This window comes from Schistocerca serialis, chromosome 2 (genome assembly GCF_023864345.2).
Source record: "Schistocerca serialis cubense isolate TAMUIC-IGC-003099 chromosome 2, iqSchSeri2.2, whole genome shotgun sequence".
NCBI lineage: Eukaryota > Metazoa > Arthropoda > Insecta > Orthoptera > Acrididae > Schistocerca > Schistocerca serialis.
The window spans coordinates 166,287,982-166,303,163 of NC_064639.1; the positions used below are offsets into that span (position 1 = coordinate 166,287,982).

At 38.3% G+C, this 15,182-nt stretch overlaps 1 protein-coding gene across 1 annotated transcript; it reads right to left on the reverse strand.

The window, feature by feature from the left end:
- Positions 1-10,994: 10,994 nt before the first annotated feature.
- On the reverse strand, positions 10,995-14,505 carry LOC126456871 (ankyrin-1-like). Its single transcript, XM_050092693.1, has one exon. It carries the CDS (start codon positions 13,778-13,780, stop codon positions 11,765-11,767), a length of 2,016 nt encoding a protein of 671 aa, XP_049948650.1. The 5' UTR covers positions 13,781-14,505; the 3' UTR covers positions 10,995-11,764.
- Positions 14,506-15,182: the final 677 nt, after the last annotated feature.

Below are 15,182 nucleotides of genomic sequence, written 5' to 3' on the forward strand. Positions count from 1 at the left end.
AGGCTACAACCCTGTCTCACTCCCTTCCCAACCACAGCTTCCCTTTGATGTCCCTCGACTCTTATAACTGCCATATGGTTACTGTACAAATTGTAAATAGCTTTTCGCTCCTTGTATTTTACCCCTGCCACCTTTAGAATTTGAAAGAGAGTATTCCAGGCAATATTGTCAAAAGCTTTCTCTAAGTCTACAAATGCTAGAAACTTAGGTTTCCATTTCCTTAATCTAGCTTCTAAGATAAGTCGTAGGGTCAGTATTGCCTCACGTGTTCCGATATATATCTATAAAACACTAAAAAAATTTAAAAAACGCTATTACTATGCACAACGAAACCCCTATTTTACATTTTTGTGCAGTTCAGGCTTAAAAATGCAAAATTGAGGAAAAGCAGATTTGAGGAAAATGTTAAAACCCCCCAAAATATGAGCAAAAACATGTGAAATTGGGATATATGATTAAAAATTGCAGTCCTCTCCAACACTACGTATAAAATCAGTCTAAGTGAAGGAAATTAAATTTACAATACAATGTCTATACAATAACTTGTGCTAATGAAATCCATCAGTTCTTGAAAAAATCACAGATGTGGAACAGCATGTAAAGACTAATCAAAAAATTGAAATTGGTATCTGGCTACAGGGTAATCAAGCTGTTTTACGACATGCTGCAACTTCAAATTATACATTCAAAACACATATTTTTGAGAGATGATCCTTTATGCTCAGCCGGTAAAAACCAAGCACTGATGAATATGTTGAATTAAACTAAAAGCATCACAGCAGTTAAGTGTTTAAACCATAAGCATAAATGTGGACACCTGATTAATGACATACTTCGTCACCTTTGCTGTTAATGTTAAATGCTTTTCTTATGAGCTGCACTTCATATTCTCACCACCATTGAAGTGTTATTTTAAGCTTGATGACAGAAACAAAGACATGAAAAAATGAGTTACTTCCACAATCGAAATTATTAGAAACTGGCTCAGAGAATTTCTGTACACTGTGGAAAATGTAAATTTGAAATAAAGCTCAGGTGCTATAGTTTTGCCTCATGCCCTCTATCACTGTCGTCAGTCTTTACGATCTACAGTGTGTGGTGTATGTGATGCAAATTATGTACATGAGTTGTTGTTGTTGTTGCGGTCTTCAGTCCTGAGACTGGTTTGATGCAGCTCTCCATGCTACTCTAGCCTGTGCAAGCTTTTTCATCTCCCAGTACCTATTGCAACCTACATCCTTCTGAATCTGCTTAGTGTATTCATCTCTTGGTTTCCCATTACGATTTTTACCCTCCACGCTGCCGTCCAATACTAAATTGGTGATCCCCTGATGCCTCAGAACATGTCCTACCAACCGATCCCTTCTTCTGGTCAAGTTGTGCCACAAACTTCTCTTCTCCCCAATCCTATTCAATACTTCCTCATTAGTTATGTGATCTATCCAACTAATCTTCAGCATTCTTCTGTAGCACCACATTTCGAAAGCTTCTATTCTCTTCTTGTCCAAACTATTTATCGTCCATGTTTCACTTCCATACATGGCTACACTCCATACGAATACTTTCAGAAATGACTTCCTGACACTTAAATCAATACTGGATGTTAACAAATTTCTCTTCTTCAGAAACGCTTTCCTTGCTATTGCCAGCCTACATTTTATATCCTCTCTACTTTGACCATCATCAGTTATTTTGCTCCCCAAATAGCTAAACTCCTTTACTACTTTAAGTGCCTCATTTCCTAATCTAATTCCCTCAGCATCACCCGACTTAATTAGACTACATTCCATTATCCTTGTTTTGCTTTTGTTGATGTTCATCTTATATCCTCCTTTCAAGACACTGTCCATTCCATTCAACTGCTCTTCCAAGTCCTTTGCTGTCTCTGACAGAATTACAATGTCATCGGCGAACCTCAAAGTTTTTATTTCTTCTCCATGAATTTTAATACCTACTCCGAATTTTTCTTTTGTTTCCTTTACTGCTTGCTCAATATACAGATTGAACAACATCGGGGAGAGGCTACAACCTTGTCTTACTCCCTTCCCAACAACTGCTTCCCTTTCATGTCCCTCGACTCTTATAACTGCCATCTGGTTTCTGTACGAATTGTAAATAGCCTTTCACTCCCTGTATTTTACCCTTGCCACCTTTAGAATTTGAAAGAGAGTATTCCAGTCAACATTGTCAAAAGCTTTCTCTAAGTCTACAAATGTTAGAAACGTGGGTTTACCTTTCCTTAATCTATTTTCTAAGATAAGTCGTAAGGTCAGTATTGCCTCACGTGTTCCAGTGTTTCTACGGAATCCAAACTGATCTTCCCCGAGGTTGGCTTCTACTAGTTTTTCCATTCGTCTGTAAAGAATTCGTGTTAGTATTTTGCAGCTGTGACTTATTAAACTGATAGTTCGGTAATTTTCACATCTGTCAACACCTGCTTTCTTTGGGATTGGAATTATTATACTCTTCTGGAAATCTGAGGGTATTTCGCCTGCTTCATACATCTTGCTCACCAGATGGTAGCGTTTTGTCAGGACTGGCTCTCCCAAGATGGTCATTAGTTCCAATGGAATGTTGTCTACTCCGGGGGCCTTGTTTCGACTCAGGTCTTTCAGTGCTCTGTCAAACTCTTCACGCAGTATCACATCTCCCATTTCATCTTCATCTACATCCTCTTCCATTTCCATAATATTGTCCTCAAGTACATCGCCCTTGTATAGACCCTCTATATACTCCTTCCACCTTTCTGCTTTCCCTTCTTTGCTTAGAACTGGGTTTCCATCTGAGCTCTTGATATTCATACAAGTCGTTCTCTTATCTCCAACGGTCTCTTTAATTTTCCTGTAGGCAGTATCTATCTTACCCCTAGTGAGATAGGCCTCTACATCCTTACATTTGTCCTCTAGCCATCCCTGCTTAGCCATTTTGCACTTCCTGTCGATCTCATTTTTGAGACGTTTGTATTCCCTTTTGCCTGCTTCATTTACTGCATTTTTATATTTTCTCCTTTCATCAATTAAATTCAATATTTCTTCTGTTACCCTAGGATTTCTACTAGCCCTCGTCTTTTTACCTACTTGATCCTCTGCTGCCTTCGCTACTTCATCCCTCAAAGCTACCCATTCTTCGTCTACTGTATTTCTTTCCCCCATTCCTGTCAATTGTTCCCTTATGCTCTCCCTGAAACTCTGTACAACCTCTGGTTCTTTCAGTTTATCCAAGTCCCGTCTCCTTAAATTCCCACCTTTTTGCAGTTTCTTCAGTTTTAATCTACAGGTCATAACCAATAGATTGTGGTCAGAGTCCACATCTGCCCCTGGAAATGTCTTACAATTTAAAACCTGGTTCCTAAATCTCTGTCTTACCATTATATAATCTATCTGATACCTTTTAGTATCTCCAGGGTTCTTCCATGTATACAACCTTCTTTCATGATTCTTAAACCAAGTGTTAGTTATGATTATGTTGTGCTCTGTGCAAAATTCTACCAGGCGGCTTCCTCTTTCATTTCTTAGCCCCAATCCATAGTCACCTACTATGTTTCCTTCTCTCTCTTTTCCTACACTCGAATTCCAGTCACCCATGACTATTAAATTTTCGTCTCCCTTCACAATCTGAATAATTTCTTTTATTTCATCATACATTTCTTCAATTTCTTTGTCATCTGCAGAGCTAGTTGGCATATAAACTTGTACTACTGTAGTAGGTGTGGGCTTTGTATCTATCTTGGCCACAATAATGCGTTCACTATGCTGTTTGTAGTAGCTTACCCACATTCCTATTTTCCTATTCATTATTAAACCTACTCCTGCATTACCCCTAGTTGATTTTGTGTTTATAACCCTGTAGTCACCTGACCAGAAGTCTTGTTCCTCCTGCCACCGAACTTCACTAATTCCCACTATATCTAACTTTAACCTATCCATTTCCCTTTTTAAATTTTCTAACCTACCTACCCGATTAAGGGATCTGACATTCCACGCTCCGATCCGTAGAACGCCAGTTTTCTTTCTCCTGATAACGACATCCTCTTGAGTAGTCCCCGCCCGGAGATCCGAATGGGGGACTATTTTACCTTCGGAATATTTTACCCAAGAGTACGCCATCATCATTTAATCATACAGTAAAGCTGCATGCCCTCGGGAAAAATTACGGCTGTAGTTTCCCCTTGCTTTCAGCCGTTCGCAGTACCAGCACAGCAAGGTCGTTTTGGTTATTGTTACAAGGCCAGATCAGTCAATCATCCAGGCTGTTGCCCTTGCAACTACTAAAAAGGCTGCTGCCCCTCTTCTACATGAGTAGTTTATGTATTTGCTGCAATTTTATCATGTTAAATTTGAACACAAAAGTCTTTAAAACATGCTATCACAAAACCTTTGTTCTACTTCTGTGTGACTTCTTTGTCATAGCACATCATCTGCATGAAAAGTACGTTTTTAGCTTTCACCCCTACCTGCACTCCCGTCACCATAGGGCCACTCCTCCTCTCCACACCTCCAGTAGTTGAGGTCATTTTACGTGTGTTACTGTGGTGTGGTGGCTATGCTGACTATTGGATGACTTAACAAGTCGCCAGCCAATAAGAGATCACGCAGACCACCGGCAGTACACCCAATTCAATGAGATCTCACAAAATTGCCAGGAAAGTCTAAGAACTACAAGAGTTCACTAGCCAGAAATGGGCAACATGCCCTTGATTATGACTGGGCATATTCTTTGAGACTCAGAGTTTGAATTTAAATGGTTGATTATTGATATTGCTGCAGAATACAGAAGATAAATGTTGCAAGCTATGCTGGCAGCACCTCTCTCACATCTCCCCTCTCCACAACGGCCAATATTCCCTTAATTCTGCCACCACCCATAGTGCAAACCAACTGTCTTTTGAGCCATTTACCATTTGTTCAGTCACATCAAATGTCAATTGGAAGAAAATGGGATGAAGTCAAGCGAGATGCCAAGTAAAAATTTAGAACCGAAGTAAATCTTACTAGGAACAAATGTAACATCACGGAATTTTTAGCATTGATCTTATGGGTTTTTCACATGGGCTACAAATTTCTGGTGTACAATTATGAAAAACATAAAAATCAGAAACTGTAAAATCAAATTTCCAGGCATATATATTTATAAATTCTTTTATGCAGAAGGAGCTGTTAAGCAGATTTGATTTCAGTTTATGTTTGGATATAACAAAATTTTCTATTACATTCTCTACTTTATGGGGTAAGTAGTTAAAAATTTTCATGGCTGCATACCTCACTTCTTTCTGTATCACGAGTGATAACACAAGTCACTTCTTCTTCAAATATTATAATGTGGTTTTGGAATCATCATTGATCATTGACAACTAACTTAACAAAGGAATTAATGTACCACGAGGCTGTTGTCGGTAGGCCGGCTGTTTAAAGGTCTAACTACAAGAGGTTCTAGATTAGACACTACTCATTATCCTTATTAAGTTGGTTCAAATGGCTCTGAGCACTATGGGACTTAACTTCTGAGGTCATCAGTCCCCTAGAACTTAGAACTAATTAAACCTAACTAACCTAAGGACATCACACACATCCATGCCCGAGGCAGGATTCAAACCTGTGACCGTAGCGGTCGTGCGGCTCCAGAGTGTAGCGCCTAGAACCGCTCGACCACTTCGGCCGGCCCTTATTAAGTGATTCTGAGCAACTACTACTTTCTTCATAAAGGCAAGTTACCTCAGAATATGATACGATAAGAGGTTAGAGGGTGAAAACACGAAAAGTAAGGCAACCTTCTGACAATGTCATCTCCAAAATCTGTAATTATCTGTAACACGAAAGTTCCAGAGCTTAGGCACTGAAAGACGATCTATAACATATGATTTTCGGTTCAGATTCTTTTTAATATAAACATCTATGAATTTAGAACATTCTATTTCATTTACTGATTTGTCCTTGTCCATTTTCTGTAGAATGTGTTAATAAATACTCAACTAGTGGCTCATTGTCCGAGGATATTTTAATGTTGATTTTTTATTGCCTGATAGTACTGATTAAGGATGGCTATAGTTGTTGATATGCAGCTGTGATTTGTTTGGTAAGATAAATTTCCCAGTGTAAATTGAAGGTCATAGTGCAACAGCTACTAATAAGTTGTTCTTCACCAAAATACTGTCTGTGATTTGGGTGTAAATTCTCTTATAAATAGTTTACCTGACCTTGTTGGTCAAATGACCAACATCTACTTCTACATCAACTTACATACTCTGCAAGCCATGATACCACTACTAGTCATTTCAGTTACTGTTCTTTACACAAATGGAGCAAGAAAGAGAGAACTGTCTCTATTCCTCCATATAAGCCCTAATTTCTCTCTTCTTGTCTTTGCAGTCTGTAAGTGAAATGTATGTTGACAGCAACAGAATTGTTCTCCAATCAGCTGCAGGTATTTGTGCTCCAAATTGTCTCAATAGTGTTTCATGAAAGAATGTCATCTTCATTCGAGGGATGCCCATCTGAGGTCACAAAACATCTCTGTAACACTTGCATGTTGATAGAACCTACCAATAACAAATCGAGCAGCAACCTCTGAACTGCTTTGGTGTCATCCTTTACAACCTGATGGTGACGTCATCCTTTACAACCTGTTCCTTATGCAGTCTCCTTTATAGATGAGCGAGACTTTCCTAAAACTTGCCCAATAAACCGAAGTTCGTCTTTCCACCTTCCTTATCACCATCCTTACATGCTCATTCCAGGTGATATCACATTGCAACATTAGGCCTAGATATTTCGTAGAAATGACTCTGCCGTACAGCACACAACATACACTGTATTCAAACATTACAGGATTGTTTTTACTATTCGTTTGCATTAACTTACATTTTTCAACATTTAAAGCAAGTTGCCATTCATTGCACCAAATAGAAATTCTGTGTAAGTCATCATAAGTCCCTCTACAGTTACTCAGTGACAATACAGGGTCATCAGCAAACAGTTGCGCTCACCTATTGGATCATTTACGTGTATAGAGAATAAGAGAGGTCCTACCACACTCTTCTGGGGCAACAAAACAGGCTCAGATAATAATAGAAAATTGCATGGTTCTACTGTTCATTATATGCCTTAAATCGACTGTTTGTAACAAGTCAAAATCAGTACCCTATAAACATATATGTAAAAACCACAGCCACTTTAAAATCGCAGAAATTTTGTGCACCATAAAAAGATAAATATTATGATCCTATTGTCCTTCCAGGTGAGTTGACTGAGTTTCCAGCAAGGTGAAACCACCGATGCCAGAAGAAACTGGGAATCATCATTCACTGAAATATAAAAGGATTTCAGTGCATTCACTCAAGTGGAATACATAAAATGCTACACAAGGAAACTACTGTACAACAAAACCATAACCATTCAGAGAGTAGAAGAATTATGGAAAAATAGAAGAGAACTACAAACTATAAAGCAAACAACGTCGACAAATAATCTATTTTTTAAACATTTCTGACAGTACTTTGAGCCCTGTTTTTCTAAAAGCAAACAAGGGTAGAGTGCAATAAAAGCAGGGAAAATGGGTGGATAACACCTGCAATTAAGTTATCTTGCATCAGGAATACAGAGCTCTACTTAATTTAGAGGAAAAGCTGTAGAGAAAAATCCATTACCAATGGTATTTTTAAGTCCTCCAAGCTGTTATCTGAGAGGCTGAATCATGTACTATGCAAAATGATAAAACATTAAAAAAACAAAGCAAAAATTAACTTGAAGCATTGTTACACAAAGAAACAAAATAAAATAAAAAATAAAAACAACCAACAAATGAATCAAAGCCAAGTAAATGAATCTAAGATCCCACATCACTGTGACAATGACTCACTGAAATTCTTGGCCACAAATATATTAATTAGTTGCTCATGATAGCAGCAAACATTGCACCTGGTAATAAAAAACTGAACACGTGTGAAACAGACTCAACCAAGTACGCACTGTAAACACCATAACAGACACCAGTGTGAAATATACTACCCACAACAAGATAACAAAACCATTAGGTCACTGACACAGGTAAATCTTTCAGCTATGTTTTAAAATGCCACCCATGACTTTTGTGATTAGTCACTTGCTAGAAGCATCTGTAAAAACTGATACACCCAAATCAGCAAATTGCAAATCCATTTCACTCATTCTAGTTTTGGTCTAAACATTTTCAGAAAGTGATTTACAAGATAATACTAACTCATTCTGAGCAAATCTGCTTGACTGCTTCTCAGATTTGCTCTCATAATGGAATCTCCACTGAGAAAGCCATATTTATCCAAACAACTAAAACCATGGCAGACTTCACAACAAAAATTACCCTGCTACTATGTTCTATTACTTCACCAAGCTTTGGATTAGGTGAACCATAAAATTGTATTAGTTTAATACAAACACAACAGCCTTAATGGCAAAATGCAATTACATGTATAGAGAATCACAGCAAAACAGAACATAGATCACACTGATAAAAAGTATTGAGTCCCATAAGATTCAGCGTTGGATCTGCTTCTGGTCCAACCCCATATAAAGGAGCTCCTACCAACTTAAAATTGTTGTTTGCAAACTATTATTTGATGATAATAAGCATGTTCGCCTGGTGCAAGTCTTTCGAGTTGACACCACTTTGACAACTCGCATGTCAATGGGGATGAAATGACGGTGATAAGGACAACACAACAGCCAGTCCCTGAGCAGAGAAAATCTCTGACCCAGCCGAGAATCGAACCCGGGCCATTACGCATGAAATTCCATCATGCTGACCACTCAGCTACCAAGAGCTGACAACTCAATAATAATAAACTCAGATTAGGCAACTACTGCACAGGCCTACATGATTCACAGAAAACAGTTTAACCCTTCATCTTACAAACAGAAATATTATGCAATTCTGAAACTATAATAGTTGAAAAAAATAAACATTAAAGGTCAATCACCACATGAAAACTTTGTACAAAATTATTTGGTTAACACCAAAATGGAGTCACATAAATCAAGAGCCTCTTGAAGACAACAGTATTAATTTATTTTACATACACTCATTCCTTGTAGACTGGGGGAATACAAACTGTTGTATAACCACCAAAACTTAAAATGGAGCTATCAGAATCACAAGCAATGTAAAGGTACAAGATTCATCTCATCTTCTTTCCCTTCATTAAAGATATTAATCCTTCCAAAGCTGTATGGTTACAAAACAACAGTCATTCTAACGGGATTCTTAAAAACCTCCAATGCGTATCACCTTCCAAAGCTGTATGGTTACAAAACAACAGTCATTCTAACGGGATTCTTAAAAACCTCCAATGCATATCAGCAAAACAGTTCTGTGCACACTCATAGAACAAGAAATTGCAAGAATATTCTTGTCTCCCATGCCAGAACATCTGTCTTAATCAGAATAGTCTCCTTTACAGTGGAACACAATTATACATTCATATTCCTAACACCAAGTTGGTAAAGAAAGAAAGCCAGTTTAAAAATGGCCTAAGTCAATTACAATAGATCAGAGTTTCTACTCTGTAAATGAATTCCCCACCCAAGGAATTGGAATTTTGTAATGTACAATTATCAGCCATATTATATCAGTCATGTTTGTGATACATTTTATGATTGAAAGACTGTATTGACATAGTCATTTGTATTTATAGTCAAACTTGTCCACAGTAGTCACCCGACATAAATTGCATTAATGTAGTTACAGACTTGCAATGTTCATCTCCTTATTTTCTATCTGCACATCTGTATAAGATGTCACAAAACCAAAACAAAATCAATAAATAATGAAATTGTATTCTGAGGCTATGAATCTTAAGGAAATAACACAAAATAGTCTCTTCGAAGATGGTAACCGTGTATCTTGATTAGTGCTTTTCAGAGACATTGGAGATCCTACTCTCACTTACAAATACACATTTCCTATATTATGATATTTGGTAACAATAAACTGTTTCAAATAAACCGTAATTTACACAATCTGATCTTACCCCGTTGGCAATATTCGGGATGGGTTGCGTATTCTGGTACACAGGTCTTCAACAGTGACCTAATGAATGAAATTCGGAAGCCCTATACATCAAAAATAAATTAAAAAATCACTCACTTTTCACTCATTCCATGAAACACCTAATCATTGAAATTCAAGAACTGATGTTTCCTGTTGAATGGTTGACAATTAGCAATAGCCACTTGAATAAGCTTCTACAGTTACAGGTTTCTAAATATAACCTACCAACAGGAGATATACAACAGTTACTTAGTACATCTGAGGTAATAGTTTCCCCTCTCTTTGCAAAGTAGCGGATTCTTTCCTAATTTTATTATGTTAAATATAGCAGGAGAGAGAGAGAGAGATTATAAGAGGTCTTCTGAATATATAAGATACTCTTGATAATCTACAGCTACCAGCTACTACAAGTATATATTAGTGTTCACATCTACATGAAACCACATTTGTAAAATGTTCGGTGTGGAGATGGACAACAAAACCTATATGTTTATTTTCCAAAAGGTATTGAACCTCCCATACCCTATACTATCTTTCAGTACATTCCTTTATGGTTTTTCTGAGAGAGCCCACTAATGTTAACCAGTTACCTTCATCATCTGATAGTTGGTTTGTAATGGAACCTCTATAAAGAAAGAATAACTAGAAGTATATATTAGTGTTCACATCTACATGAAACCACATTTGTAAAATGTTAGGTGTGGAGATGGACAACAGTACACCCCTTTACAGGTTTTCTGTTAGAGCCCACTAATGTTAACCAGTTACCTTCATCATCTGATAGTTTGTATGTACTGGAACCACTATAAAGAAAGAATAATCTAGCACATAATTTTACGCTTTCACTATCAAAAAGCTTTTCTTTAATGTCACACACAAATGGAAAATGACAAATATTGAAGTATGTCTTTTACAGTATTTGGATTAAAATAACATCACTGTATTTGGATGACATTCCCATTTGTATGCATCACTTCTTGTTAATTTCAATTCTGATTACTACTGTAGTTATCTACACCTGAATCGCAGTTCCTAATTGTATAATTATGGACACTGTACCTATTTTCAATGTCAGATCCGTACAAGTCATAAGTAGTAGCTAGAGTATATAACGGTACAGAATTACACATTCATATTTCAATACAGGGCATGTATTTTTATTATTTTAAATACAGTTTAAACATCAAACTTCATACATTCTTAAATGCCAACATATGAACATGTTTTGCACAATTAATGGAGTGATTAACTGAGGCACTGTTAGAAAATCACATGCATTGTGGGGCTGTAAAGAAATATTTAACATACTAATTATTTTCACATGCTTCTAACAGTGAAGTGAGAGAGAACATTAAACATACACAGGAACAATACATAAGACTGTATCAGTTCTCTAATAAAAACACTAATATTTTGAAAATTTATGCATGAATCTAGACTTTAAGCTTCTGAAGTGCTTTACATCAGAAAATGCTTTGTGGTAAATATTAACATGAATACTGATGCTTAGGGGCATTCATACCAATCTGATAAGCAATACCAGATTTTCAAACCTTAATGTTGTTTAAACACTTTATAGATTACAGGACACTAAAATATCCCTTGACAGAGTACAAAATCTCAGGAAATCAATATCAAGTCATGAAACTTGAACTACTTCAGTCAAATCATTCACTGCCATAAATGAGTAATAACAAAATAATCTACTCTATTAAAATGAGTAATAACGAAGCACTCTACATTATTACAAATCACACAACAATTTACAAAGTTCCTCATACCCATTTTTTGAAGCTATTTGTGTCAGAGTTTCTTTATTTATATTTTTGCAGTTTTTTATGGCAAGAAATTCGGCATATTGTGTGCCCTTCAATTCATTTAACTCTTTTAGCACCGTATTATCCTTTTTCCTTATTCTGGTAAACATACTTCTAATCAGTTTTAGAGTCTCTGAAACTTCTTTATTTCCTCCTTCTTGGGCGAAATGTAGAGGTGTTTTTTTGCCCGTTTTGGTTTTGGCATTATACACTGCACCGTGTTTCAGTAAGGTGCACAATATTTCATGATGTCCAAATTTTGCTGCATAATGTAAAGGAGTAATGCCATTACTGTTGCTGAGATTAATATCAACCCCATTCTTAAGCAAAACATTAACAACGGCTAACTGTCCTTTCCAACATGCATACGTAAGTGATGTTTCATACTTGATACTTCTGCTGTTGACTGGTGCCCCTTCTTGAACACATTTTTCAATTTCAGCGCAGTTAGCTGTTTTCACTGCTTGAAACAGCTTTCCGATTGTGTGCAATACAGCGCTTATGTTCTCGTTTCTTTGTTTCGCAGCAATCTCTGAAACGGTAAAGTTACCAAACTGAGACAAGGCCTTCGCATCGTAATATGCACCATTCTCTAACAGGCACCGAGCAACTACCGGATCGTTGGCCTTTACAGCTAGGTGCAGAGCTGTTTCATCATTGTTTCGTTTGGCATTTATATCTGCTCCATTTTCAATGAGAGTTTTCACGGTATTTAGTTTCGAATCTCGGCCCTGTGCACGACATTGTTCCGACTTTCGGAGAGAACCGTCTTCTGCTGCTAAATGAAGTGGCGTACAGTTTTTGTTATCAGTTACATTAACTTCGGCTCCTTTAGCCAAAAGATATTTAACTACGTCGGCATGCCGGTAGATTGCTGCGAAATGCAATGCTGTTGTCTGCTCGCAAGTCCTCGCATTAACTTCAGCACCATTGGCGATAAGAATTTTTATAGTATCCAAACAGCCTGTAACAGCTGCACTGTGCAATGATGTCCACTTTCGATCGTCAGTGGCATTAACGTCAGCTTTATTCTCGATCAGGATGTTCGTTATATCAACGGAATCGTACATTGCAGCAAGGTTCAAGGGTGTTATTCCAGTCCTGTCCCTTGCATTCACGTTAGCTCCTTTCGCAATCAAAAGTCTGGCGGTTTCTGCTGGGTATCCGCTCTGTGCTGTGTTATGCAAAGGAGTCCTCCAGCCCACGTCATCTCTTTCATTCACATCTGCTCCACAGTTAATCAAAAACTGACTTACTGCAGACTGTCTGTTATGTGTGGCCGCATGCAATGGGGTAATGCCTGCCAAATTCTTTGCATTAATCTCAGCCTCGTTCTGGATCAGCAGCTTTGTTATGTTAATATTTCCCTTTTCTGCTGCGAAATGCAATGGTGTCGAACGGTCTGAATTTCTAGCATTTATAACAGCACCCTGTAGTATAAGAAATCTGGCTACGTCTTCAAAATTCTGCGCCGCAGCACAAAATAAAGGAGTATGTTTTTTGTCGTCCTCAGCATTTACGTCTGCATTCGCAGAAACCAACGCTTCCACTATGGGCAAACGGCCGTTCTGCGCTGCAACGTGCAGCGGAAACACTCCGGAGCTACTCTTGGCGTTCACATTAGCGCCGGCATCAATCAAAGTGAGCGCGAGGTTCGGGTTAGCATTTTTAGCTGCTATATGTAACGGCGTCATGCCCCGCTCCAATTTCTTCGACATTGGAGTTGGGACGGACGCCTGTGCATTTACATTACAACCTCGTGTTATAAGTGTTTTAAGAATGTCCAAATGGCCCTGTTCGGCAGCGATATGTATCGGTCGTACCTTGAACAAGTCTGCGGCTTCGACGTCTGCTCCTCTCGCCAACATTTCCATGACACCTTGCAAGTTGCCGGCTTCTACTTCCGCATGGAGGAGTGCTGTCACGATGTCGATCGCGTACATGGTTCACAAAATACGTCGTGGACAAGGGAAACAGCTTAATCAAACACAACCTTTTCCTGAACAAACTCTTGAAATTTCTACCACAGTCCACCGTCGTATGAAAAGCTGCTTGCGAATCCCTAACACAAGCACTCAAACAAATGAAAATACATCTCTCAGGTACTCCAATATCGGCGACATTAATCCACGTCGGTAGTTCAAAATCAAGAAAAATGTATCTACGAAGTGGTCAAACTGATACTACCGCAAAATAACACTACAATCATTGCACAATCTCATTGAAATAATAGCAATACACAACACTTCAAAACTCACACTCCGCTCCTCGAACAGCCCTATTCAAATATGAATAGTACTGCCGACACGTCGAATCCTTCAAAAATGTGTGTACTTGGTGAATCCCCTTCGCGGCGTCAACAGGTACACCAAATTTTACAGACGGACTTGTGTGATTAACAACTACACACGTAATACACCTCCACTATCGCAAAATGCAAAGAGAACTGTAATATCACAAATCCGTATGTGTGTTGTGACAGCTATGGCGAACATTCAAACGTACACTCTGCACTCAATATGTGCACGTAAACTCTCGGAATCTGGCGCCAACTGTCGAGACAAAACTATCGCCTCGGATCCACCCCTGTGCTCGGATCTGCCGACAACGCCTTGCGTTTTCCCCACCAGATACCGCTCGTGCTGCTTACTCCACAGCTGATTTTAACTGATGCTTATTGACCGGTCCGTTGCCGGTCCACACACAACGATTTGTCTGCGCTCATCACAACTGCGCAGACAAAGTGTAGCACGCGGACCGGAAATTTGCGCATATATGACATGCACCCAAGTTGGAGGTTATCTGAGAAATCTGTGCACACAAATCACATCTACGCAAATATATCGCGTTTGGACAGGTGATCGCCGCAATCCTGGCGTGCGAAACGCTTTTGATTCAACTGTTCGTTCTTCAGTCTAGTGAGCAGCGAAAGGGTTAAACACGGAGTTGCTTACAATACTGTAATTGAGTAGTTATACAAAATAAAAATAAAAACATTCTTTTACCACAGAGAAGGCAACGAAGTCTATTCGATCCAGAGACTGGGAACATCAAATATATACGCAAGCTTGTGTTATTTTGAATTTCTCTGATTACTGACCAATCGGGAAACACAGAGAGCCAGTACGAACACTATTGATTGTTTGACAAACGTCTAATCAAACAATAACAGACCTTGCCGCTTATTTGCTGTACACACACTACGATTTATTTATTTACGTTTAGGTCCAACTGCCAACTGAACCTTCCAACGTTATCCGCTAGGCGATAGTGAGCAGTAATGTTCTTAAAATAGTCCCTTGTGGTATGCCAGACGCTATTTTTACATCGGATCATATCTCTCCG

Excerpts from the sequence above, each read along its gene's own strand:
- LOC126456871 (XM_050092693.1), bottom strand. The coding sequence starts at position 13,780 with ATGTACGCGATCGACATCGTGACAGCACTCCTCCATGCGGAAGTAGAA.